This window comes from Cariama cristata, unplaced genomic scaffold (assembly GCF_000690535.1).
Source record: "Cariama cristata isolate BGI_N322 unplaced genomic scaffold, ASM69053v1 scaffold12526, whole genome shotgun sequence".
Taxonomy (NCBI): domain Eukaryota; kingdom Metazoa; phylum Chordata; class Aves; order Cariamiformes; family Cariamidae; genus Cariama; species Cariama cristata.
In genome coordinates, this window is record NW_009620439.1 from 4,204 (window position 1) to 31,521 (window position 27,318).

A 27,318-nucleotide genomic window follows, 5' to 3' on the forward strand; every position below is an offset into this window, starting at 1 on the left:
CTCTTTCCAGTGTTCTCGCATCGTTCGGTCAAGCATAGCTATGATCCTCATTCTGCCTGGAATAAGGAGACTCCTGTTACCGCTGCTGTGAACTGCTGCACCACAGCAAGAATTTAGGCAGCCAAAGTGACAGGTTCAGCTGTTGCTGAAGCAGCATTTCATTAACTTAACCCCAAATCAGCGGAACCTCCCCATACCATGCCACCTTTTTTTTTTTTTATTTTTAACCCAGCCTTCTAATAGCCTCCCTTGAGCTACTGGCTGTCATTCATCTGCAGTATTACATCTTCATTCAACCGCTTCTTCTCTCCCACCTGTGTCCCTTTTGTCTAGTGTTCGTTCACTCCATCCCCTTCTCATCCCCTGCTCTCTTAGTGTTTAAATGACTGAATCGAACAGGTCAGGGTGCAGAGAACTTTCTGTCTGCTTTAATATCAGAGCCAGCACCTGGACTTTGTGGCAGAAGGCTGACCATGAGCAGAAGGGTCTGCTCTTACCCCTGACTGTACAACGCTTCCATATCATCTTATACTACTAACATGGTACACATTAGGTCTGACATGGACTCCAGAAACCAAGGTCTGCATTCGCCCCTGGCAAGCTAGAATTTCCAGCTTCCATTCCCTAAGGCTGCCTAGTACCCTGTCCTCCCTTCCCCTCCCTCAGGGCCAAACTGTGACCGATGCTGTCCATGCGAAACACACATCATATTCAGATCCTCCCTCCCCTAAAGATACGGTCTAAAGGTTTGCTACAATTGGCCTGGAAGTGAAAGACTATTCCTATACTCCTTCCATTCCTAAACCTTTCACTCTTACCATATCGGGGGGTGGGGAATGACTTTTTTTTCTTCTGGAAAGCAACTTGGTGTCCAGAGCGAAAGTGAGGGCTCGTGCCTGCAGGGGAGCCAGGCACTGTGATTTCATCCCACAAAGCACATGATTAACTTTAGGCATACAAATAATTTTTCTTATTGGGCATAAACTCATTAAGCATCTGCCGCAGGGCGCTACTGGATGGAGATCAAAGAGCTCAAAATCACTGCAGGAGAGAAACCCAGGAGAAGAAAGAGCAGGAAGACTTTACCAACATCCTGGTTCTTCATATACAGGTATTCCACTAAGGTTTCCAGGCAGGCAACCACGGCTTGAGAGAGCAGCAAGTCCTTCTGGAATACCAAGAGGGGGGGAAAAAAGAAGAAGAAGAAAAAAAAATCAACCAGTCAACAGCTATTGCAAGAAGAAAATTCATAAAGTGGCAGGATCTGAAGAGCATGCAGCACAGGAAAATAACACCCTTCATCTCCTTCACGGGATGCAATGTGCTGCAAATTATCTGTCACATCAAGGAGCCAGACAAAGGCACAACTACTTATTCTGAGACTAAAAAATAAAAAAATAAAAAATTAAGTAACAGTCTCCAAAGAATAAAGATGGGAGCCCAACATCACCTGAGAGAGTTAAATGTAAACTGATGTGCTACGCCTGGAGCCCAACATCACTTGAGCAAGTTAAATGTACACTGATGTCCGACCCCCCAAAGCACCTTGCTGGGGACGTGGGGGAGGGACTGGGATTTATTACACTTTTCCCACCTCTGTCCCTAAGGGTGTGGCGTCCCTGCGGAGCAGGAGATGGGAAAACAGAGGTTGTCATTAGTATATGGAATTTCAGCTATCCAGTTCAGCAGCAGGGAGTACCGCATAGCTTGATTTACCTTATTTCTCACTGCGCCATGCTGCAGTGAGAGTGTTTTCCCTCCTCCTCATCACATGTCTGGAAGGGGTGGAAAATGCAGGCAGAAGGGAAAAAAAAAAAGGCAGCCCCTTAGGTTCTGCCACAGGGTGGTTTCTCCTCAGGTTAGTGTACCTGCTTGAAGCCCAACACTAGTGTTGTTCCAAAAGTCGTATTTTATATACCTGCAACTGGACATGCACCAAAAGGTTTTGGAGGCTGACAACAAGCGAGAAGACCTGCCGCATGGCAAGGGGGTGCAAGGCAGCATCCTGCAGTGATGATGGCTGTGGTTGCGTGGCACCTTGGGCTGTGTTTTGGCCAACGATGACCAGCAGAGAGGAGGAGAAGTTCTGTCGCAGGACAGCTCTCAGGAACTGCATGATGCTCACTAGACAGGGAGCCACTTATTAGTGCGTGTCAGTGTTTTCCTCTCCCCTGCCCTGTGTGTTGGTACCTGTGCAATAGCACGGGAGAGGGCGAGGGGAGAAAATTTGGGCTTAAGGGCCCACTGGAGTTGCCTGGCAGCTGCTGACAGCTGCAGACAGGAATGGTAACATGAGCTCCCTTGTTCGTCTCCTCCCTGTAAGACACCATCCCAGTTCACGCTCCGTTCCAGATGTCACTACAAACCCTCCAAGGAAGATTTGTCCAAACACAGCAGAACTCCAGACTTTTCCCTTTTGCCCTTTCTCACCACCAGTTACTCCCAAAGCGTCCAGATTCCCACCAGCACCTCCACCATCCCATTCCATAGTCACCAGTTCTCCCTTGTTGCCTGTAATATGGTACTAGCAGCTACTTCCAGTCAAATCCCTGTAACAGATGCAAAATACCTAACAGCAGGATTGGCTTCTTCTTCCTGAAGATGACTGCATTCAGGACTTCTGTTAGGTCTAGAGAGAGTGTTTGGTGAACCTAGAGGAGAATGAAATAGAAGAGAAAAAACGACGCTGGTTTGGACCAGCTAAAAAGCTCCTGTACGTACTTTCAGTCCTTAGATACTACTCTGTGATGACCATTGAAAAACAAGAGAACAGCAACAGGGTTTCAAGAATCTGACCCAGAAGGGAGACTTCATCTCACTGGGCCCTCAAGTTTCACTCACCACCAGTTGCCAGCCCCGCAGATCTTCCAAACCACAGCGCAACTCGTTTGCCGGTCTCTCGCTCTCGCTACTCCCTGCAGGCCCTCTGGCATATGGCTGTCAGACTGCCGAGCACGCGGAGTAGCAGGAACAGCCATCACCAAGCACGGCCGTACCTTAGCCACGCAGCCAGTCGGCAAGGCTGAGGAGCCAGGCAAGCCAAAAGCCAGTGGTGACAAGTCTGTCCCTGTCTGCTGGAGCTGGGAAGCCTGCAGAGAGCCCAGGGTGAGGAACTATGGCATGGGTGAAGGAGGCAGAGGAGGTTACGGACTTGGGAACTAGGGGAAATGGAAAAGGTGGGCTTGAGAGGGCAGCTTGCAATACACCGTTTCCCTCACAGAGCAGTCATCCAGCAGCGATGGCATGAAGCCTCCCAGAGCTCCAGAAGGGTTCAAGCTCTTCGGGAAGGAGGAGAGTTGGCAGGCGTAAAGACCACAGGGCTGATTCCTTCAAACTGTCTTCTGACGAGAGAAATGTTCAACAGGAGAGCTAGGAGTACCTCCTGCCAACAGGGTGGCAGTGGTTACTTGTCTAAGAATCGACAAGCCAAAGCCTTTCGTAGCCTACCATCCATGGCCCCTGTTTATCCATAGGCTTCCACTAACACCAGTGGCAGTAACACCATTAAGACGTAAGCTTGCTATGGCCAGACAAGTCCTCACTATTAACATCAGCCTGAGATGAATGTGGCCATTTCTCAGAGCCATTGTTCCCCTCTAAAAAACTGCAGGCTCAGGGAGACAGCCTGGTATCAGCTCACATTCACAGCCACAAAGGCCAAAGGCTCTCTTGCAAGGGTCCCCAGGATGCTTTGTGCAGCTTCAGCTATACTGAGCAGCAGAAAGCAGCAAGAGAAGCGAGCCTTCCTTTTATCCCCTCTCCCTCCCCCTCAGCAGAAGATCAGAAACACTGAAGCTTAGAAATGCTGAAGATTAGAAACACTGAAGCAGCTTTGTACCACCTCCATTTGCCACCTCTATGTGTAGTTTCTTTCCCAACCTCTGGTGCAGGAAGGAATCTGGATTGCACATCGTAGCACATCAAGCCAGTAAGGTTTTGATGAAGCCAAACAACAGGTTTGTAAGCCACTAAATGATTGCACTTCAAGGATCAGCATGAGCTGACAGAGTCACTCGCAGAAGATGAAGCTCAACACTAGCCACTAGAATTGAAGCCCTTTCGGGACTGGCACAACAGCAACCACCCAGACACAGCCCTGACTTGGAAACCGAGAAGGCAAATTGTGCTTAGCAATTGAGAAAGCAGGGACAGGCAAGGTCTCGCTGTGCATTCACACAGCTGGCAGTCCATACGAGTCCCATGCTGTATGACCTAAGCAGAGGCAGCATACCCATGAAGTAAGAGGTGCAGACTTGGTCTGGGTTGGCCTTTTGGAAAACGTCTTCCCTCAGCATTAGAAAACTCAACCCTTGCCCCTCTGTGCAGATGCATGTATGTCCTTAATGTGATTTTATCATCTGCCAATAGGTGCACCGACTCCCAAAGAACATAGTCTGCTGGGCATAACTGCGAGAACAGAGCTCACAACTCAGGACACGTTGTTTTAACACCATACTGAGAGGGGGAGACAGGCCTGGGTAGATGCTTCAAAAGGAAACGTTATCCCCTTGTGTTGGCATTAGAAAGTGCTTCCCTCAAAACTGTAATTCCAGTATCAGCTGACAACTCCAGCTTAGCTCTCTTGTCGGACTGCAAAGCATCAAATACAGTGACAGCTGCCCACATTCATAAGAGCTTACTAATATTGACCACTTACTTACCAATAATAGGTTTGAATTGTGATTGTTCCATTATTGATCATTTCAGTATCAAAAAAGCAGTTTACAACACGGGAATTGTATCCCCAACGCCCAGCCCTCCCTTGAGAAAGGCCTTAAAATGTATTTTGCTCTGTCCTGAAGAAGAAAGTAATTTGGATCAGGAGGGCGGGGTATGCACCTTTTCCCCCAGGATTTCTGCCCCTCTCTGACTCTCCAATGATTTGGGTCTCCACCTTCAGCGACATGCTACCTTCCAGACCTGCTGGAGAAGGGCAGCAGGGAATAACTTGTGGACATTAACAAAAGAGCAACCAAGGCAAAGAGATTCCAGGCCAAAGCAAACCACATTCCTCGGCTAATGAAGATTTTTTTTGTTTTGTTCTGTGTTGTTTTGGGTTTTTTTAAGGTTTAGTCATTCCCTGGATCTGAACACTAGAGTAGTTCTAACCTCAGTATTGTAGCGATGCTGATAAAGTAAGAGGGATGCAACCAACAGCCATCCAGAGCACAGCAAGGCATCCTCAGACGACAGGTAAGCAGGTTCAGAGGGAGAGGACCGCAACCAGGTACACTCCAAAACCTTCTGCAGGAGCTCCAGCAAGGACACGTTGGAGAGCAGCACAGCCACTGCTGCGTGGGAGAAATGTAATCAGAGAGGCTGCTGGAATGGCACAGGTTAAACCAGCTTGACAAGCAGAAGAGAAGTGCAGAGCACATCCTGGCTGCCACGGCTCATCAGAGTAAGGTTGTCCAGCTACACTGGGATTCATCTCCCACAGCACAAGCGACTGCTTGGCCAGCTAATAAAATGACCGAGCCTTCAGCTAACACAGCTGGAAGGCTGGTTAGAGCTGTTCTCTATTATTGTTTCATTTTTTGAACCATAGCAATATCAGGACATTTCAAATAAGGCACCAAAGCCCCACTGCTGTGTTTCATGAACAAGAAAAATACAGTGGTTCTGTCTCTCAGCAGCCACTTCCTCAATCATGAGAAAGCAGCAAAACCAAACCAAACCAAACCCCTTAACCTAAAAAAACTCATCACAAATACAAAATGGTCTTTGTTAACCGTAATACTGCGCCTGGAAGGGAAAAAATCCACCACCAGTTAGAATACGGTCTCTGATGGCCAAGCTACAACCTCACTGAGATTAGCTTAGCAGTCAATACAATCTTGTCTCACCTCTCTGTTGACTACAAGGTGTTGTTTGATGAAGGTTCCAGTAGAGAAAATTCAAGGATGGTTGCAGCAGGTCAGTGTCCCTTGGCCTGCATTTCCCGCAGAGATTACTGACTGGAAACAAAAGAACGTGCATAACACAAACACCAACATAACAGAGCACCTCGGCACAAAAAAAGAAGTCAGTCGGTGGGGAGAGAATTTGGAAAAGAGTGACACAACCTGAAGTGAGAATAAACGGAGCATGGTACAGACAAACCAATAGGCATCGGCCCTGGAGTGTTTGCTTTAGACTGGACAGTGCAGTGGATGATGATAACGGGGAAGGGGCAATGGAAAAGGATATATTAAAGAGCATATATCACATTAGGCTGTAATGAATCCAAGAGCAACAGACTATAAATTACCTGTTTCCATAGAGTGAGTCTGATCCCAATACTAGGTCAACCACAAACAGCCACGTGTCTGTCTCACATGGTGACCAGACTGGGGAACAGCACGGAGAGCTGTGCTCCTCCGCTCTCCCCAACTCTGCTCACACTAGGAATAAACGTGCCACGTTTGTTGTAACCACCAAACACTTCGGAACAACGTTTAGCAAGAGTTTGGGAGGGAAATCCAGGACTGCACAGCTCAGCAAAACTGTCAAAGGAGATCTTTTGAAGTGCTTAAAAGTCTGAGCAAGCAATTGTCAAAAAAGACACATCAACATGCCTGCCCACACCCCTTCCATCTACGAGCTGGTTTCCCGTAGGCCTCAGCAGCAGAGAGTGCCCTGCGTGCCCTCCCCTGAAGAACACAGCGTGGAGAGTCAAGCAGGGAATGAAGGGGGTGGCTGGGGCAGGGAGAGAGTTGTGCTGAAAAACAGAGCAGAAAGCAAGAGCAAAAGGAGCTTGTGAGTCCTGGGAGCAGCTGAGTTGTGCTCTGAAATCACAGCAGCTAAAAAAGCTGGTACAAAGAGGACATGCTTCTTCCACACCCCCAGTTCCCTTGGCTAACGAATGTCTGAGAAACACTGCTTCTTTACAAGGGCAACACAGGCAGCGCCGAGACATGGAACATTTCAAATTGAAGGGGATAGTCCTTCAAAGTCTGCTGGAGAGATCAATTTGTCAGAGCAGGGAAAAGATGACAGGATGGATCAGCTGAACTTCCTCCTAGTATCTATTCTGTTTTCACAGTCTGCACAAACCTCCAACAGCCAAGTAAGAAGGGAGAAGTCACCAAGTACGGATCACCAGACAAGAGAGCAGGTCACGGTATGGTGAGTAAATAAACACAGCCCACTCTTCTATGTCTCTGGGGTGGACTGGGCAAGTCCTGCAGCTGGTTGGGACCCATATACTCTGGACTCACACTCCAGGGAAAGCCCAGGTTCCCTGGAGCCCAGGACATCCCTGCAGCCTGAACCTCACAGGAATGTGTTAGCAAGTGTGGACAGGGAAGGATGATTCAGGAAGCACATCAGCAATACTGTCACGTGCCAAGTTAACAACAGTCGCAGACCCTGAAATCATGCCATGGCTGGGGGAATACTTTGGCCACGTTGCGAGGTTTCAGACAACAAATGTATTGTAAAAGCAAGAGGCACTCTAGGAAGTGTTCAAGGCCAGGTTGGATGGGGCTTTGAGCAACCTGGTCTGGTGGAAGGTGTCCCTGCCCATGGCAGGGGGGTGGAACGAGATGGGCTTTAAGGTCCCTTCCAACCAAACCGTTCTGTGGTTCTGTGAAGGGAACTTGGTCTTTGTTGACTGAACTGGTAACCAGGGCCCTTTACAATGCTCTGGCTATGAACGGAACTCAAAGCAACCATAACTGTAATGCAAGGTACATCTTCTCTCAAAGGAGAGAGCACCAGCCCCTAATCATCTTATGGAACAATTAACACACACAGATCAAAGCCCCCAGGGAGAAGATGGACACACAGACTCACCCTGGTGAAGCAGCTTGAAGTCTGTGCTGTCGAGCTCCCTCACACCCTTGCTCCGCAGCTGCACCAGGAAAAGGAGGCTCAGCAAAACAGGCAGGTTCCTGTTAGCTAAGAAGGGTGTAGACAGCTTAGTTTGTCAGTGAAATCTAAACTGTTGTACCTTACAGTGTGCCAAGAATTGTTAATTTTCTGGCTCAGGAATGAGGGTGGGTTAGGCGAGGAAGTGTTCCCCCTGTACACACAGCCACAACTTCATTCTCATCTCTACAGTCCCCTCTGGATCAGGCCCCCTTTCTGCCACTGTGGGTTGGCCTCAGTTACACGCTAGATCCTGCCAACACTGCTCTAGGAACAACTAGAAAAGAGAGGGGGAAAAAAGGAGGCTAGGGTCATTTACACTCTTAGTGAACAATGTAAGGGGCATGGTCACCACACGTTTAAATTGATACCACTAAGAAGCTAGAAGTCATTAGCCCTTTCTAGACTGCCCTCTTCCCATCTACTTGACCATCACTGGCAGTTTTGACAGCAGCCCAGCACCTCTCAGCGCTTGGCTGTACAGCATTTGTTCTCGTCCATCTTGTGAGGCCAGGAAATTCAGTGCATCCCGCCCCGTGGGGCAGAGCAGAGACAGCAAAGTGAGAGCCCCACACAGCAGGTCTGTACGTGAGAACGGCGCTGCTTAGACCGCCAACTCTCCAGGGCAACCCCCTCCCTAGTATCTTCACTCTTCTGTAGCGCTGTAAACAGGTAAAGAATTTGTATCGTATATAGCCATACCTACAGCAAGCAACTATTGCCTCCAGAAAATGTCCTCACAAAGGCTTGGGGGTTTTCAGTTTTGAGGAGGAAACATTTATGGCTGTCTTTAATGTTAACATATTCTTGATAGAGTCCCACCGTTGGGCTGCTTTCTAGCCTAAAAGCAGGTTACTGTTTGAACAGGGATGCAGATCCCCTGGACTTCTCTGTCCCAGACCTCACAGAGCGCTGCCTGTGTGCTGGGAGACAAGGAAGTCGTGTCTCCAGAGTGCGTCTGGTGTTTGCCTTTCTGGATGGGGCTGCCAGGAACTCGGTTAATGAGTTCAAGATGCAGTAGTATGAAGAGGAGCTGGGGATATTAGTGGTAGCAGAAGGGCTTGAATCTTGCAAAAGCCCCTCTAGCCCAGTGTCCTGTCTCCATAACCAGTGGTTTGGAGGACGAGGTCTGACTCCCGCAATAGGAAAGGGACAATCCGCCTCCCTGCAGCCCCTGGCACCCCTAGACCAGCAACAGCAAGACACCACAAGTCCAAATGCGCATAATTCCAAACAAGACCAGATCTAGCAGATGCCACCATTGCCTTCTTTATCCATAATCTTGTAGCCTCATGCTCCACCATGCTCCTGCTTTCAACCCCCCGTCTTCTCCAGCCTACTGACTTTGCTGGAGGTAAGGCAAAACCACTTTCTCTCTTGTGGCTTCCATCCCAACTGCTTCACAGCAAAACACCTCAAGCAGTGCAGGGCTGTTAAAAAAGTCAGTGGCCCCCTCAGAAACAAGTAAAAGCTGTGCTGGACCCCTACCCCAGGGGAGCCAAGGACATCCTAGCATTGCTCCCTCTTTCAGTTCAAGCTCACAGGCTGCTTTGCACAGCACCTTTCACAATGGGACAACGGTCCTAACTCCGCAGCCAGGGCTAGTAAGGAAAACAGAGGGATTTCCTCCAGCCACAACCCTGCTCTCTTTTGAGATATTTAATAGAATTATGAGATCTTGTGATACTACAGTTCCTGTTTGGAGATCAATATCACGAATGATTTGAATGATCTCTGCTCCCGGCCTCTATGCCCTGGGAACCAACTGTACTCAGACACACCAAGCTGTTTTGCACAGAGAAGAGGCAAAAAGGAGAGTATCTTTCAGTCAGTTGAGCCCTTGTTCAACCTGGAAGATTTAGCAGCACAGCCCTCCACTTGAACACTTACAGTGCTATAAGAGAACCTTGCCTCGGTTTAACAATCACAGCTTGAAGCCAGAACAACCTAAATTAGAAAAAGACTCTCTCACTTCAAAACAAGAATCTCTGGAAAAGGAAACTAAATCAGTACAGCTCTGTCCATAGACTTCCCCATGCAGCTAAGTACTGAAGCTACATCCGCAGTTCAAAACCACTTCATCCCACACTGCATCCCTTCAGCCATCTACCCTGCTCGTTGGTCTTACAGTAAGACCAAGTCACAGAGGGAGGTCACCTTGTAAGGAGGCTGAGCTGCTCTCTACCAGCAGCTGCTGCAGAATCTGTAGGAACTGACTCCGGAGGAGGTCACAGACAAGGACATCCTCATTTCTTTCCAGAAAGGTCCTCAGAGTCATCAACACTTTCCAAGCCACCTCCACAGAGCTTGAGCAGACCAGGTCCTGCGAGGGAAGAAGCACACACATTACCTTTCTGCCCTGATTAGGCAGAAGTCACTGCTTTTTAATACCATTATGCTAATCTGGTGCCTTGGGAAACAGCCTAATAAAACACTGTTCAGATTAAGTATGTCCTGATTAAACAGAGAACTGAATAAAGCAGACAGACTCTCATCTGACAGGCACCTCCAAGTAATATCCCGTTTAAAGAATGCATTTGGCTACGTAACTCCCATCCAGCACCCAAGTGCAGGGGTAACACACATTTAAGGTCACGGTTTTAGCCAAACAAGATCCTAAAGCCAGGACCCCGTTTCCAAGAGCACAGAGCCTCTGGCACTTCTGCTCTCCTTGTTGTTTTGAAAAAATCAGGTTGCGTATTAAAGATGCTTACCTAAAATCAAGCCTATGAGTCAGTCCATAGTTACTCACTTTCAAAAGGCTGGCAGCCTTGTATCTGCAGTAGCAACATAACAGCTAAACTGCATGAAACGTACATAAACCAGACAAGCAATTGCTCAATCATGGAAAATGGAAGTGTCGCGTACACAGCATTCAGCCCACGAGCCCGCTTCTTGACTACAGAGCTCTGTCTGTAGTCTCTGAGCCGAATCCCACAGCCAGTAGCCCTAATTTGGGCATACTTTTGTTGTTAAGGTGTTTTAACATTAAATTCACCTGCATAGCACGTACGGATGCAGTTCCATAAAGATCAGGCAGAAAATGCCTGGTAATGCTGACATAACATGACCACCTCAACGTGTATTATGTCAGCATTACCCTTCCTCTCCTCCCCGAGTAGTCCTGGCTACTGCATCGCAAATGGTACAGTTGAAACAGGGAAACAGAAAACCGGTGTCTGCAGCCAAGCCTACAGCCTGCCGGGATAGCCTACTGCCTTTTCCAGCTGCTTTCCGCGATCATGCCGTAGTCATGCATCCAGACTGGGACGATGGAGAGGAAATGGCTGTGGGACCCCATATCCAAGGAAAGCAGTTCAGGTAAGAACAGGCTGCCTGCGCCAGAAAAACCTCTCTAGTTCTGAGCCTGATTCCTGCCCATATCTGAGAAATTCAGGAATAAGGGGCAGGGAGCTCTCTGCACAATTGGCTCTGCTGACATAGATCCACTCCATATGACATTGAGGACTGTAATCCAACGTCAGCCAGTCTATCTCCATTCCCTGAGAGAGCAGCTCAGATCTGGAGCACGGAGAAGACCAGTGGGACAGTGTGTGATCACGACCACGTTCACCCCCAGATGAACACACACAGCACAAAACGGACTAACCAACGGCCACAGCCTTCCCGGTCCTGGCAAAGGCACCACTGTGTTAACATCTTCCTTCCTACTCAGGAGCTCGAGGTCTCAGATGAAGTCACTAACCATCTGTTCTATCTAATCCAGGCAATTATTAAAAGCAGATAAGCAAATAAATCATCCTTGGAAGGATATTCATTTTTGTTTCACTGTACCACGTAGAGGCCTTTCCATTTACTAGTGCATTCTCAGGCTGAGGTTATTCACCTCATAAGTTTTCTTTACATCTGACAGTATATTTATCCCAGGATATTGCACTGTTTTATTAGCCCATCTAAATTCAGATTGATTATGCTCTTCCCCAACTGAAAGGTGAATTGTCAAAGCCTGTGATTTATTACAACTCACTTTAAAGACCGGGACAGAGCTAAATTAATTTATTTCTGCAAGAGCACATGGCAAGACAGAAAAGGGAAAGCAGAATTCAGGGAAGGAGCCACCCTTTCTCTTTTGCTTATTGATAGACCTGTGATGTATACGTCTGCTTTAGTTTATGGAGTGATACGTTCCAGAACTACTGCCAAAGGTAACAGTGTAGGCAAGTCTCACGGGACACTTCTCCTCTTTAATTTGTACTGATATGTCAACTCATCGATCACTTTTACTAATGCTCTACAATGGTATCAAGTGCCTGGATGTTGTTACCTACTCTGCAGTATCACCCTCACTGTGAAAGAACTGCCCTACGTGAGAGCCCTCCTGTCAGTCATTTCAGTAACCTGGGATATTACAATTTACTTCATAGCCTCTTAGATCACAACGAATACATGCCTGAACAGTGACGGGACAAGCGGCCACTGACGGGGAGAGGTGACAGGGCAGGCAGGAGAGATGGAAGCGAGAGAAGGCCTCTGAGCTGCTGTCGGGACCTGGATTTTGTCATGATTACATAGGTTAACAGAGCTCGTGATGCCTGCTAAAGGTAAATACACCAGTCTTGCTACATCAAGGTCCCTTTCGCCCCTGCATTGATTAATTTTCCCTGTCCCAAGATTTTTATTTTATCTTTTAACAGCAATACAACATGCTATTTGCAGTCCTGAAAACTCAAGAGTACTGCAAAAATCCCTGACACGACCCTCCAGCTAAAAACAAACAAAATTAAAACCCCAAGCAAACAGACAGCCGTGCCCTCAAGACCTGTTCTCTGCATGCTGCTTTTTCAAAGTTCTTTGTTCCTCATACCCTCCTCAGTAGTAAACCACTGCTCCCAAATTAGCAAAACAGCTTCTTGAAAGGCTGCCACAGAAGGATCTGGAGTACGCAGCTGGATAGAGAAAGGAATGGGGTTTTTCACGGCACGCATCAGCAGCACCCTTCAGATCCCTTCCTAGCCAACTCCCAAAAGACCCATTTCTATCCCAGTGGATGGATGACAGAGAAAGCGCTAACACACATACACAGGTCCCGTTTTCCACAGCAGGCTTCCCTGGGAGGTGGAAGTCCGTGTATACACACATGGGCCCTTCCAGCCTTGGGCCTTGGCCTCCTAACAGCACTGAGAGCTTTAAGAACCAAAAAGCCCCCTAAATCAGGGCCAGGATAGCAGCCTGTCCTTGTGAAAGTCACATACCAGTAAAATAAGTAAAATGCTGGAATTGTCCTTCAGAATGGGAAGTAACGGGTTAGCACTGTTCTGCTGATCGGACACGCCAAAACCGGCTGCTTCGCTCTCAGTTTGCTTGCAGTCTCCCCAGGAAAACCAGAGCTGGAGGACTTGGTGTCCAAATCTTCCCATAAGTTCAGGGTAGCGCAGGAAGAACTTCAAAAAAAAAAGGACAATGGACGTAGACCAAGCTCAGATCTGGAAGATTATCCAGGATCCTCCTTATGGTACATAACGACCTCTGATCAGTGTGTGGGAGGGAAAGGGGGAGGAGGAGAGAGAACAAAATAATCACTAGATACTGAATATCAAAAAGCTGAAGTGATGAAAGTTTACTGTGAGAAACAGTCACACTGTCTTTTAAGTAGACAATCAAATATATCAGTTAAACATCATTTTGTGCAGCCCATTTGCATCACAAAGGCTAAGAAACTTGTAGGCTTTATACAGCGCTCAAAGCTGTGCAGCAGAAAAGAGCCATATGGGAACACTAGAAAGCCTGCTGCAGAGGCTGTAGATGTGTTCAGGAGACTGAAGCTATGAAATTTATTACATTCCATATGTGAATTCACAGCCTATGCAACGCATTTACACTTCACACAGACACACACACGAGTTTATTCAGTCAAATCTATATTCCCTAGTGGTTTTTCACAGTTAACCTTCTGGAGCCTAGATGCACTGCACACTCTTCGCTCATTCACTGCTCACCACCTATGTCAAAATACCTTCTGCAGGAGGGTTGGTGCGAGCAGAGAGAAACCTTAGTTTCAACAAAAAGGGCCCAAGAGGTAGGAATGAAATCTTCTTTTACCAAGTCCAGGGCTCTGCCTTTGTCCTGACAGACAGCAAGGAGGTAAAGTGCAGCTCTGAGTATGTACGGAGGGGGACAGTCTCCATGGTCCTGTGCCGACAGGAGGAAATTTCTTATGGCTAAAAATAATTCTGCTTCTGGGACAAACCTGCATTCAAGGAGATTGGAGTGGAAACAGCAACATTAGACGTGCCTTACCCACCAACACGTGGTATGTAACGGCCACAAAACCACTTGCCTTGTATACCCTTGGCTCACCTGTCCCCAAGGGTGTAGGCAAAGTATAAGAGTAGTACGAAGCAGTGCTGGTGGCTGCAAAGAGACTGATCCAAAGAGAAAGGCTCAGGGGTTTCAGCCAGGAGGAGAAGGCTTTCGGCAATGGTGTAGTTTAATTGAGGCAGACCCTTCTGCAGGAGCGCAGCTATCTCTTGCTCTAGAAATAAAACTAATATGAGCAGGAACGTCTACGACAACGCAGAGTGGAACAGGGGGGTGGAAGCTTCTGCCTGCCCTAACTCAAGCACATTAAATTGGGGAAGCTCCTGATGCAAGAAATACCAAAGCCAACCTACAACCCCACTGTCTGCACGCAGCAAGCGCACCTCTATGATTTGGCATGAATAGAGGTGTGAGACCTGCTTTAATGGAGCTGGCTTTGAGGATGAAAAGACACTTCTGTTTGAGGGTCCCAGCTCTTTGCTGACGCTGCCTGTATGGTGATCAACCACTGCCAGTGGGAAAAGTGGCTTTTGTGATGTGGAAACTTTCATCTCACTTACTGGGGACCTACCTATTATGGAAAGTTACAGTACAGACAGGAAAGCTTTACAGAGTATGCCAGAGGAAAAAATGACCTTAATCTGCAGATATGGGTGACTATGTGGCAAGTAGTATCGTTTCAATTAAGCCATGCACAGTTGTGCTAATAAATGTCACCATGTAAACAAAACCATAGGCAGACGAAACACATCCTTTCAGGTAGGGTTCCAAACTCTTCAAAAGGCATTCTCTGAGTGTTATTTCCTTGCTGGATCAGCTTAAAAAAAAGCTGGGGAAAAAAATTTCTAAATAAAGCTTATGTGTGTCCTCCCTTCCCTCCTTCGTCTTTTTTTTTTAATTACTATTTTTGCACCTATTGCCTAAACAGAGGGTGGCAGGGCCTCAAACTAAATGAAGCAATTTGTCTATTTCCCCAAACTTGCCCTCCTGAGAAGAAGTTCTCTCTTTCTCTGTGGCAGAGTAAAGGTTCAGGCACAAGCTGCAGAGAAAGCTGGAACAGGCCTGATTCAAGGCAGGATTACTGTGAAGAAGAGCAGAAAGACACTGTGAAGAAGGCTAGAAACATCCTCTTCGTACTTAAAATATCACACACTGTCTGCCAGAACCTCAGTTTACTGAACGATCACATACAAGCACCTGCCCCATCATAAAAAGGCTCCAGGAGCCAGCCTGGGCTTCCAGGAAAACGAGGAGTTCCCAAAGGACAGTCAGCTCACAGATGTGATGGGTGTGCGCGGTGACAACAGCCAATGTGTTCACATCCCTCGGGACAATGTGAATACAGTGGGGTATTCTCACAATCATCATACCTGGTATGATACAGGGAGTCCTGTAAGGGCAGGACCTGTAACACTGCAGATTACGGGAGGTGTTTGAGAGTGGCTCCTGATAACCTGAATTCCACTGGCAAACACCAGGAAGGAGATCTTGTAGCAATGTTGTTTCCAGAGATGAACAATGAAGAATGCCAAAACATTAACCAAAAGGGTGAGAACAGCTATATTTCCAGGTATTTCTCTCTCTCGCCAATGATCTCCTTGCAGAATAGGACAGAACCAAACATCTCTGCACTGTAGCAGCCCATCCCTGGTGCCTCACATTACTGTATTCAGAGGCCTAGATCACTCCCTGCCCCCCCTTCACAGGCACAAGCATCCCCACTCTAAGTTCCACACTGGTAATCTGGACTGGGGGTGCTCTGTATTTTGTTTACTCTTTTAATGAGATGCAGTCAAAGGAAAGAGGAGGTGAAACATCTCTGCAGACCCACAGAGAGTCTCCCTAAGTGCTCCTCAACCTAGAAATCACAGCCTCTGCTTCAGAAGATGCTTTGCAATGTCTGCTTTTGAAGTCTTCCTACTCCCTCCCATTATCACACCATGAGGAACAAAGATAGTGGTAGTATGTGCCTAGGAAGCCAGACCTCAGTTCCATCTGAGCTACTCTTACTTCTTTTTAAAGCACCCACTGATTTGACTAGTCCAAAGTCAGGCTGCTTTATCTCTATCTGCGCAGCTCACGACGGAGCACAGAAGTCTTACAACGCTGTGTAAATCCACCCATCCCCTACCCAACTGCTTCTCCCTTCTCTCACATCCAGTTCTTTCATTGTCAGTTACCATTTGCGTTTTGCAATAAGATACAACCACTCTTGAGTCTTTCAGCCTCCCATCTTGCCTAATCAGGTGCATTAGATAAGGCACGAACTGCTTTCCCATCTGGAAATTTTTGACTCGCTCACAATACACACGTCACAGTACCTTTGTACAGAGCAAAATCTGGCCTTCAGCTCCAGCGTCAGTTGGATGAAGGAGGAGGATGCTGGACAGAAAGCAAGACAGCAATGCTGAAGGAGCACAGAACATGTACGATAAGGGAAAAGAGTAGGCAGGTCCCATAACCATCCCCACACATCTCCACGCAAACCTGGTGAACGGGGCAGGCCATCTCAGTAAGAATACGTTTGTTGGGCTTTCTCTCCCAAAGCAAACTACTCTGAGTTTGGTTTGGAGGGCAGTATCTGAGATTCATTTGTTTTCTCAGGAGAAGAAGGGAAGATTTGCCAGCTTCACGTGTTTAGAATAGAGGAATTCTCTATGTCACCTCTCTGATGTGCAAAGAGTAAGGAATACATAGAGTAAACAGGATTTCTACAAAGCAAAATCCCACCAACAATTCCAGCATAATCCCTGTCTACGGGAACAGTCAATTCTGAATATTCCAGAGGAAAGGGTGAAGCTGGCACAACTCACTTATCTAAAATAAAATCTGTCCCATCATCACCGCTAGACCAAATAACTTTTTCATCCTGCTGACCATTACTGTGCACTCTACTCTTCCTCATATAAACATGTAATATAATCCTCCACATAAAGTCTCGTTAAGCTCAATAGTATGCAGTAGCAGCAAGTTCCATCAGTTAAGTTAAGACCACAGAGAACATGATCCCACACTACCCCCATACCCAGCTTTTTGGAGAACTTATTCCGCATGTTTGGCACCGCTGTAAAGAGGGTATTAAGTGTTGAGATGAAAACCTCCATCACTGATGGGCTGACAGCCCTTTCCAGGTAGTTCTGTGGAAAGAAGGAAAGATCAGGTGCGTGATATGCAATAAACACTGAAAGCAGCAGCTTTCTTCCTGCCTCCTGCCCACCCAGAAAGTTAGATTTCTAAATCCAAACAAATGGAGTAACAGTTCTTCTACCAAAATGCCTGGCAGCAAGTACACAGGCTTATAGAGCACTCTGAAAGCAACTAACACTCCTCTCTGCCAACGTTACGAGCTGTGCTGCTAACTCTGCAAGACATTACATCAAACAAGAAACTTCGTCCTGATTCCAGCTGGCAACCAGTTAGGCCTTAATTCACAGCGACCGACATTACTGCCCATATTGCCCTGGAAGTAACTGCTCTTACAGGTCAGATGGTTAATTCTCCAGCGTGTCGTAGGACATATGCTTAAGCGCAGCTGACTTCAGTAACACTTAACACCGGTGCTTCAGCATTTTATTGAGTAGTGGCAAACACAGGCTTTTAAGTTCTCTACAAAGTCCAGCCCTAAACTGTCTAGAACAGAATGACTCAACTCACTCTGGAAGAAGGTCGCTGGACAATCTTCTTACAGTCCATTAATTTTTACCCAAGTTCAATGAGCACACTGACTCCAGCTTTGCCAAACTGGACATGCACTGCACCCTCCCTTGAGGGAGGAGAACAGCAATGCCACTGCAGCTGCCTACCAAGAGATTGGTTAAGAAAATACAAACCAAAACATCTCCAAGCTCCCAACAGCTGCAAGCAGCCATACACCTGAACCTGTGGCAAAGCACAAGCAAAATTTACTCAACATTTGGAACCCCACTGTTTTGGCAATTCTGCTCAAAGCATCTTAGCAATAGGTGTATGGAGCACTAAAGCCCAGGTGACTCTGCACAGCTACTTTTTAAGCCGTGTCCCTGGCCTTACCGAGGCACAATGCTTAGTACTGCCCTTACGGTGTAGACTGGGCAGCCTCATCAATACCTTCTGGAAAGAAGAGTGAAAATGAAATTGCAGGTGCAAAATATCGCGGCTTTCCAGGACACAGGCAAGTTTTGAAAAAGTGGCAGAAGGGGAAACAACAGTTCAGGCACTCTGCATTTTCTGCAACATCCAGAGCTGCCATGGATTAGACAGCATGGCAGGTAGGCTATGGGGGTTGCGCAGTCTGAAGAAAGACGCTGCCATCTACACGGAAGCTTTATGAATTTCTCCACCCCCTGAGACCATACACTCCCATTTTGCATGAACTGTATAATGCCACATTTGGCTCTGGAGAGGTGGCAAATGCCATAGCTGTACTTGGTTTACTCTACACGCTCTCTTCCCAAATTTACACTTGTGCAACCCATTCTTGGTGCTTGAAAGCACCTTTCCAGGTACCCAAGGAATAGACCAAGTTCAAATGAAACCCTACCATGACCATGGGGATGCAGAGACTGTCACAAATCCTCAACAAGAACTCGGAGAAGTTGCTCAGCGTGTCCTTGCTCTTGGAGTTGGGGGCAGTGAAAGCATTCTCCTGGGCCATGAAGTCACTCTGGAATTCCACTGCTAACCTACAAACACACAGTGGATACCAGAGGAGAGAGGAATCCTCCTCAGTCTCTAAAGGAAGTCAGGAGATACAACATTTTCATCACAACTTTCACCATTAAGGACTCCACAAACACTTGAAGGGCTGGAAACACAGGAATCTGGCAATCACACTGAGCTACCTCTTGAGTGAAGCTATTAAAAGTCTGCAAGGTTGCACAACAGTACAAGTTGGGAAAGGAAGACTTCGCTTCTGTGAAGAAATTATCTGCCGTGGGAAGGCCCAGTGTGGCAAGACTAAAGGCTCTCAGCCAGGTCAGAGTGCCTGGAGCACAATACAGCAAACCTCATGAAAATCAGCCAGGAGACCATTCAGCTGATCTAAAAACCATGACAGAACCCAAGTGCCCTCTAACACCACTCCAAAACACAAGGTCAGTGCAGACAGGGTCATCTGCTTCTGACTGAATTATCTCAGCCAAGCCAAACGCAAGTGACGCAAAGCAAAATAACGAAGTTGGCCAGACTTCCCTAACAACAGATCCGGATTCATACACAAACTCATCTACCACCGTCTGCTGTGCAGCTAAGGGTGACAGATAGCTCTCATCCAGCAAAACTGGAAAAGGTGGTGTCTATAAACCCACTTGTAGTAAGAGGGTCACAGACATGAGCAAATCCAAGGCCAGCATCCGGAGCAAATGTGCATTTGTTAAATGGTTAATCCCCTCTGGCAGTGAGACCACATACCCCAGGGCACAGGAATATGGTTTCACACGTTAGCTTTCAACAGTTCTTACATCATCAGTAGTTTTGGCTAATTTTCAAGCAGTTCCTCAAAGGCCAAAGACATGAAATAAACTGATAGGTCCCAGGCAAATTTCTTGGGAGACACATACAGGTGTCACAAAATTTTTGCTATCACTACATATCCCTCCTTCTGCTGTTTTACTGACAAGTGTCAGGCACTGATATCACCACTGTGATATTTCAGTGGTGGGGTTGGGTAGACGAACTCAGTTACAAGGACAGAAGGATGGACGGACATGGACACACACACCACCCACTTGCCCACCCCCCTGACTTGTCCCCACCTGCAAGCATTTCTGAAACTTTCCAGGGTGTTGTGCAAGAACTGGCCCTGTCTCTGAGGAACTCTGCTGGGATTCCTGTTTGCTGGGCGACTCTGAGACACTGAGAATAGGAGATCACCCTGTTAAAAGAGAGAAGTCTTTAAAACCTTATGTTCACTGTCAGAAAAAATAGCTTTCTTCTCCGGCACCAGTAGCAGGAGGAATAACAGATTTCACTTCATTCACTTCTTTCACATAACTGTTTTTTTACTATTGTGCTTTCCCCAGGGAGGGAAGAGTTAGAGAGCTTTTGTGCTCTTCCTAGGGAGGACAGTTAGAGCTACTAGTTCTGCACTGCCCTGTCTTTACAGTCTGTATTGCCACTGTTTGGTCTAATCTGAGTTTTGAACAGCTTTGGAGTACTGGACACATCAAGAGAGCAGTGTGCTCAAGTGGTGCCTCACAAATCTTCATTGCTTTAGAAAGACAACATTCACCAGCATCCATCTTCAGCTACTTCAAAGACAAAGCTTGGTACCATCTGAAGGCATGAGGATCAAAAGAAACACCAGAAGAAGGACCAACAGCCATAGGGTAAGGGGATGGAACATGTATACAACATCCACATAGTGTGCTAGGAGGATCATCCCTGTCCTGCTTGGTCCTACCAACAAGCAACAACAACTTTTGACTTACTGCATGCCTCTTGCTACTCTGTGGTGGGGAAAGGTCCGCACATCGCTTCAGCACTGCTTCCAGCAGCTTCTGCAGCTCTTCGTATGGGACTGGAGGGGAGCTCAGATGGTCCTTCCTGAACAAGCAGAGAGAAAGACAGCATGCACTTTCCCTGCTGGAGACATTGCACCTGGGAAGGCAACACCAGCAGAATTAACTTCTCTTCCGACAGCAATACGTCATTGCCACTTCTCTCCAGCATAGCATACTAAGGCCACAATATCTGGACTGTGCCTTCATCCACATGTGCACCCAAACACACCTTCACTTAATTCACTGTCCACTCCCACTACAGTTGGAAAGCACATGACTGTACAGAGTCTTACGCTTGCTCTTACCTATCCAGATGGGGCACAGAGCGACAAAGTCACAGCAGCCGCAGCATGAGCCTGCCTGGGATGCTCAGTCCTTGCTGCAGCAACTTGCTGCCTACCACCACTTCATCGGCCTGGCAGCCTTTTGAGGCGGTTGGGAAGCTGGCTCTGCTGTACCCACGCCTGTCTCAGCCCAAAGTCCCACTGCAGAGCACATTCACCCACACAGCCCCAGGGGAGCCGCAGAGACTAAGATGGTATCAACAGATCTATCTGAAGAAAAGCCTGCAAATAATTTCCTGCCTACCTCAGGAAAGCTGCCACAGCTCTCACGGCCTCCACTACCACCTCCAGCACTGGGCAGTTCACCGTCTCCATCAAAACATCAATGGCTTCTACACATACACCGCGGTTTGTGAATAATTTGATTTCCACCGGCTGCCTGCGAAGAGGAAACAGGGTAAGTAAAGAGAATATTGTCAGAGTTAAGCAACTGTAGTGCCCTCTCCTCATTTCATCAAATGCACAGCTGAACCATGTGGTTCAGGCCATGCTTTTCAGTATTCAGAGCCAGCTGCTCTCAAGGAGGTAGTCTCAAACTTGAGCAGGTGGAGGGTTTGCTACAACGAGTGGACTTCAGCAGGTCTGGAGCCCTACTATGATGAAAAAAACCCCATAGCCTGGATAACTGTGTGACTGTACCAGCGAACACTGACATGAAAAGCACAAGAAAAACAGGCTTTGCAAAATACAGCAATCTCTCTGCCTAGGACTTTATGCTGAGGCCATCTGCTCTGGCATTTGCAGGTTCATCTGGCAATTTGTATTTCTGAGTAAACAAGCAAACACGACCATCCTAGAACAAGGACGATGCCATGAGAATAGCTTCTCTCACAGTCCTACAGCACTTCTAATGCCAGATGCTGCCAGAAGGACAATGACTTTCACAAACTTGAAAAGTCATCAGGAAAATAAACCCAATCCACCTGTTTTGACAATTCTTCTTGACAGTGAGCATTTTGGTCGTCTGATCACCTTGTGGCCCAACACCTTTGAGCGTTCAGCACCAGGGAACAGAGGGATGACAAGCCATTAATCCCATTATTGGATAGAGCTGTGTAAATGGCTGACTGTGCTCATCTGGCTCCTGGCAAGCCAGGAAGGCAGAGGGAAGACAGGTAGCTACATGCGGACAAGAGGCACTACCAGCTTGCCAGAGGCACTCTCCAAAGTGAAGCAAGAAAAGCAGCACAGCATGACAGGAGCCAGACTTGGGAGCCAAAGGTATTCCCTGTTATTCAGTTTTCAGAGATGTGCCCAACTAAAGCAAGCCAGGAGCACATCCTCCCGTGCACAAATGGGAGAGGAATGTGAACTTCAGTAGAAATTACAGTAGTAGCCCAGCTACAGGGTAAAAAGCGAACAGAGGCAGAATCACTCTTTTTAGTCGCTCAGTGGGATGAAACCCAGCTTTGCAGTCACCTCACGTTCTGCTGCGAGAAAAAGCTGTGAGGTCGGCAAGGCAAGGCAAGGCAAAGGCCTTGTGGACCTCAGGCACCAGGAGCAGCCTCTGGCCCAAGCCATAAGCAATCCACTGAACTTCCAGATTGTTTCTACTTATACTGTAATTCTATTAATCCTCTGTATTTCCTTTCTTTAATCGCTGACCTTCTGAAGTAAAACACATCAGGGGGAAAAAAAATAAAAAGTCTTCCCTGACTCATGCAGGGAGGAAGGGATGGAGGAGTATTGCTGACTCATTCAAGAGGCACAAACCCACTTGCAATATGGTGCACTCTGGTGTCTTCGGGGCCTGGGAGAAATGTGTGAACGCAAGCACTCTTGCAGCCTCTCATCTTTGGGCCCCAAACTGTGCATGCCCCTCTGGCTGTGCTGGGAGAGACAAGGGGTATGCCAGGGAGAGCTGCCCACCGTTCCTGACATACTGCCAAGGGGAGCAGTACCTCCTGCCTGGACAACACCAGAGCGTGGGGCTCACTGACGCAAAGAATCCAGCTGCAAGGAAAAACCAAGAGGAGAGGTGCCAGGATGAGACCCCACTATGACATAGTTTTAAATAAAACATCATTTCTAAGGCAAAGCTCAGAGAAACAGAATGGGTGTGCTAGAAAATGAGAGTAATTGCACAGAGCGTTCCCTTTGTTTCACAAGCATAAATGCTGTAATTAGTGTTTCCCACATCCTGGTTTCTCTTTTTGACAGATCCCACACTGGCATCATCACACTGTTCTAGCACTGCTGCCTTTCCTTCTCCTTGTTACCCTGCCACTTGCTACAAAATTGACTATGACATTTCCAAAATTCAGCTCAAGGGCTCTCTTGGGGGAACTAAGTGGCAAAAACAAGACTCTGTCACTAGCATGACAGGACGGGAACAAGATCACAGAGGCAAGAACAGGAAGCACAGAAGAAAAACAAGCTAGGGTATGTTATTCCTTAGCAGAAAACAAGAGGGAAAAAGTGACAGAAGACATTAATATTTCAGCCTAGAATTTGTTTTTGCTGTTTGAATTTAGTTCAGATGATGATACAAGACTAGAAGCCCTGGAATTTGCATGCTCTGTTTTGTCACAGGAGCTGGCCTGCTCACATACACCTGGACCTTCCTAGCCTCCTCTCCTGCTCTGTCTACAGCTGAAAGGAGATTTCACCTCCCAGACGGGCAAGGAAGCAGGACAAGGCAGATATAATGGTGCACAAAGAAGATAAGCTGGAAGGTTTGGAAGCAAGCATCAGGCCCTTCTTCACAAGAATAAGGGAGATGCATTTGTTGAGCAACATCTTTCGAACACAAAGGTTCTAGCGATGTAGGTATTTGGTCTTGGACAGAAACCTTAAAAAGCAAAAGCACCACAGTCTCCATTTTGAGGCACCAAACTCTGCCTGTGCAAGTCTGATGGGGGTACTCCCTTACCGTTTCAGGATTTCAGTGAAGAGCAGGAGCCCTTGTTTGTGCAACTCTACATTGTTCAGCTGCAGGACATCTCGGAGGCTCCTCACCAGAGATTCAATGCCTGTACATGTTCAAGAGAAGTCACGGAGAGGGCTTTTAACACCCCAAATTCCAGGATGGAAGCAAAATTAATTTTTTAAAGGAAGGAAGATTTGAACAATCGTTCTTCTAGGCCACTGACAGAAACAACTGCCCAAAACTGCTGAGCATTCACTTGGCTCTGTGATAACAGGCCCCAGCCTCCACTGCTGGAGGTAAGTCCAGAAGAACGGAAGGAATTTAGCCTTTCTTCCCAAATCCGTTCTTGCCATGTCCACAGAAACACCTAGTAGTAACTTACTGTCAGTCATGATATCTGGTTATTATAATGAGTGCATGCTCACCAGCATTAGGACAGTAACACTGTAAATTCAAGCTATGTTGGGCATCACGAATATGTCTGATAGGTACTCATTTTCAGTCCTTTATCCATCCTGACTGGAAATTGTGATTGTGTGTAAAGCGTTGAAATTCAGCTGGAGGCACAACAAATGCCCACAGCATTACTGCAGTCACTCTATCAGAAGGGTTGATGACTCACCATAGACAGTGTGACACTTGGAGAAGAAAAGGCGTTCTTCAGTCAGGAGTAGAAGGCAGCAATACACTGACCAGATAAGAATTTCACTGTTGCACGAGAGACACTCAAACAGGAATTCTGTAAACACACACACACAAATAAAGTCACCCCGGTCAGAGGCCGGCTGCTCACGGCATGGCACAGCTGCTCCTAGAACAGGGCAGAGGAAGGAGGTGGAAACAAGGAAGCATAGCAACAGCCACAGGGAGAACGGTTCTATTATGAAATGGCAGGAATGGAGAATGGAGCGGATGCTCCAGGGTACGCTAGTCTTCAAAACAAGGTGACTGGAGAGGAATCCCGCCATCAGGCATCTTCCCAGCACAAAGTCAGCAGGCAGGAGCTGAATCGTGGCTCTAGCCTTTGGCACAAATGAAAAGTCACAAAGCAAGCTTTACCACAGATGCAGTGATCTTTTTTTTTTTTCCTCAGAACTTTTACATCTCCCAAAGAATTTGTAAAATGAAAGCATTTCAGGTTTTAGGGGAGTTAGAGAAATAACAAATCATCTCCCACAGCCGCATTCTGAAGCTAAATCCTAGACCAAATTCTGTGCAAACTTAGGATATTTAGTGGGATAAGATGGAACCCCAGTCTGTTTAGGTTTGTATCTAAGGACGTGCAAGAAGGACCTTGACCTCAAGGACTTGTCCAAATTCTTGCTGTGGAAACTCCATTCTGCCTGTTGACAGCTGCTCCTACTTTCAGTTGAAAACTTACTCTCCTTTTCTATTCCTTAAATCACATTAGTCATTTTTACTGATATAAAATGGTGCCTGCACACATTATGCCATCAGTGGATTTCCTGGAACCAGCCTGATTCCTAAAACAAACAGCCAGGGAGTGCTTCGATATCGGGAGATGAACAATAAGATGCTACTGCATTTCTTCACCTGGGACATCCGCATGGATAAATGCAGGAGCGTATCTGCTGGGAGAGTGAACCAGCACTGCAGCCACACAGTGAGAACTTCCTGCCTGTAAGATCTCATCTCTGGTCAACAAAAGCTGTTGGGAAACGAAAGTCAAAATGAGAGAGGAAGTCAACTATGCAGATATGAGTAGGAAACAGTTTCCGCTACATTTTAAAATTTAAAACGGAAATTAAGATCTCTCTTTTGGCATGTATTTCACAGATTAAACTTGCTAAGGCAAGATAAAACTCTGGACCAAATACACTCAAAAAAATGCAAAACGAGAGCCACAACAGAAAAGATTATGATCAAGAATATCTCTGCCCCCACGCTTAGTCATGCTGGCACTACAAGTGCTGTATCAGACCTCAAGTATGAGTGAGTAAAATCAGCTGAGGCCAGGAGTAAAATTTCCCCCTCCAGGACGCAGGAACAAACAATGAGGTGATCTGCGGGGGTGTCCCCATTTCCCACTGCAGCCTCGATCGGTGCTGTTGGCAACAGCATACGCAAGTGCCTCAGTAACAGTTCAATACAGGCCAGCAAATTCTTTACGTCCAGCGACAATTCACTACTACTTCAGCAATCACCTTTTTGAGAACAAGTGGTAGTGGATTTTCCCCTTCTAAAAAGTCAGAGTTCTCGGACTCCTCCTCTATCTTTGAATTATTCATAAGAACGGATACAAAATGGTCAGATTTCAGCAGCTCCTTTAGCAAACCTGCAAAAGGGGGAGCAAAAGTGAGCACCATACCAGGCATAGCAAGAATTATATTAACACAGGAATGTTTACAGCCTGAGACTCATTGCCAACTTCCTCCCCTTTCCTGCACTCCTAACAAAGGCCCTCATCTCCAGTTTAGGGAGTTTCTTCTCACTGTGTCCCCAGATACTGCCATGAGCCCCATGTCTTGCAATTCCTTCCCGCTGATGCTTTTTGCTAGGTTTGATCTGCTCCCTGCTCCTTCTCAGAGGCGTGCCTGTGCACGGGTACATGATCTCAGGAGCACTCTACTCGCATCGTCTTCTATGCTCCAGTACCCACCCCTTAAACTGTTTCTCGGGAGAGCTCTTGACCTGCATTTTTCTCCAAGCTACAGTCAGTGACCCAACAATAACTAGACATTTTCCCTGGAATACGTTCTAGAGAACTGGCATTTATCTTCCCCTTCTACTTTCACAGGCTCTTACTGCAACAGCTGTGTTTAGCTAAAGGATATCCACACACACACAAAAGCCCTCAGTATAAAAGTATAGAGCACTGCTACAGGTATTGATGCAAATCATCAGTACATGTCACTACAAATTCACAAGAAGTATCGTCTGAGCTACAGAATTCTACTTTCAAAGGAATCATCATCCATTTCTAGTAGCTGAGTAGATGATCTGAGGAGCAATCCAGTTCCTGCTTACCTCCTACAAGAAAAAGGAATTCCCTAGATATTTTACAAACAAGCAATGTCAGAAAGGCTGAAATTGTGCTCCCCAGCAACAGCTGATACGTGCAGTTGGAAGCATAAATGCAAGAAAGCATCACTTCATTAGCTTTCTAACCTAAATAACATGATGTCCCACATGTGAAGACCGCATTTGTTAGACTCCATCCCATTGCTCTACAAAACCCACCCCTCTGTGCATAGTGTTTGCATTCAGACACTTTGAGGGATGTTCTGTTCCTAGGATGAAACATGAAATTGAGATAGGCCAGGCCACAGCGCAAGCTCTACAGAGACCCTGAAGATTAGTCAGTGCTAGGCAAACGTGGGGCTCGATGGACAATGGAGGGCTGGGGAGCTCAGCAGCAGCTCTGGGCCATTTGAGTGCTATGGAGTAAAAGAAAGGATTGACTGCTTCAGACAAGCAGCAAAAAGCTCCTCTAGGGAACAACCCACATCAGGGCATCTAAACCAGCCCAGGATTT

The 27,318-nt window shown here is 47.0% G+C and overlaps 1 protein-coding gene across 1 annotated transcript in view; it reads right to left on the bottom strand.

Moving 5' to 3' along the window:
* The window catches only part of MEI1 (meiosis inhibitor 1), a 36,203-nt gene that overhangs the window by 2,687 nt on the left and 6,198 nt on the right, over positions 1-27,318 (bottom strand). Inside the window, 20 exon segments of the mRNA XM_009701619.1 lie at positions 1,087-1,168; positions 1,919-2,124; positions 2,570-2,651; positions 5,110-5,291; positions 5,847-5,957; positions 7,777-7,881; positions 10,009-10,174; positions 13,065-13,265; positions 13,267-13,338; positions 13,912-14,059; positions 14,170-14,344; positions 17,156-17,267; positions 18,650-18,791; positions 19,863-19,981; positions 20,538-20,652; positions 21,198-21,332; positions 23,826-23,925; positions 24,445-24,561; positions 25,377-25,491; positions 25,988-26,118. Coding sequence (XP_009699921.1) covers positions 1,087-1,168; positions 1,919-2,124; positions 2,570-2,651; positions 5,110-5,291; positions 5,847-5,957; positions 7,777-7,881; positions 10,009-10,174; positions 13,065-13,265; positions 13,267-13,338; positions 13,912-14,059; positions 14,170-14,344; positions 17,156-17,267; positions 18,650-18,791; positions 19,863-19,981; positions 20,538-20,652; positions 21,198-21,332; positions 23,826-23,925; positions 24,445-24,561; positions 25,377-25,491; positions 25,988-26,118 — 2,616 coding nt within the window.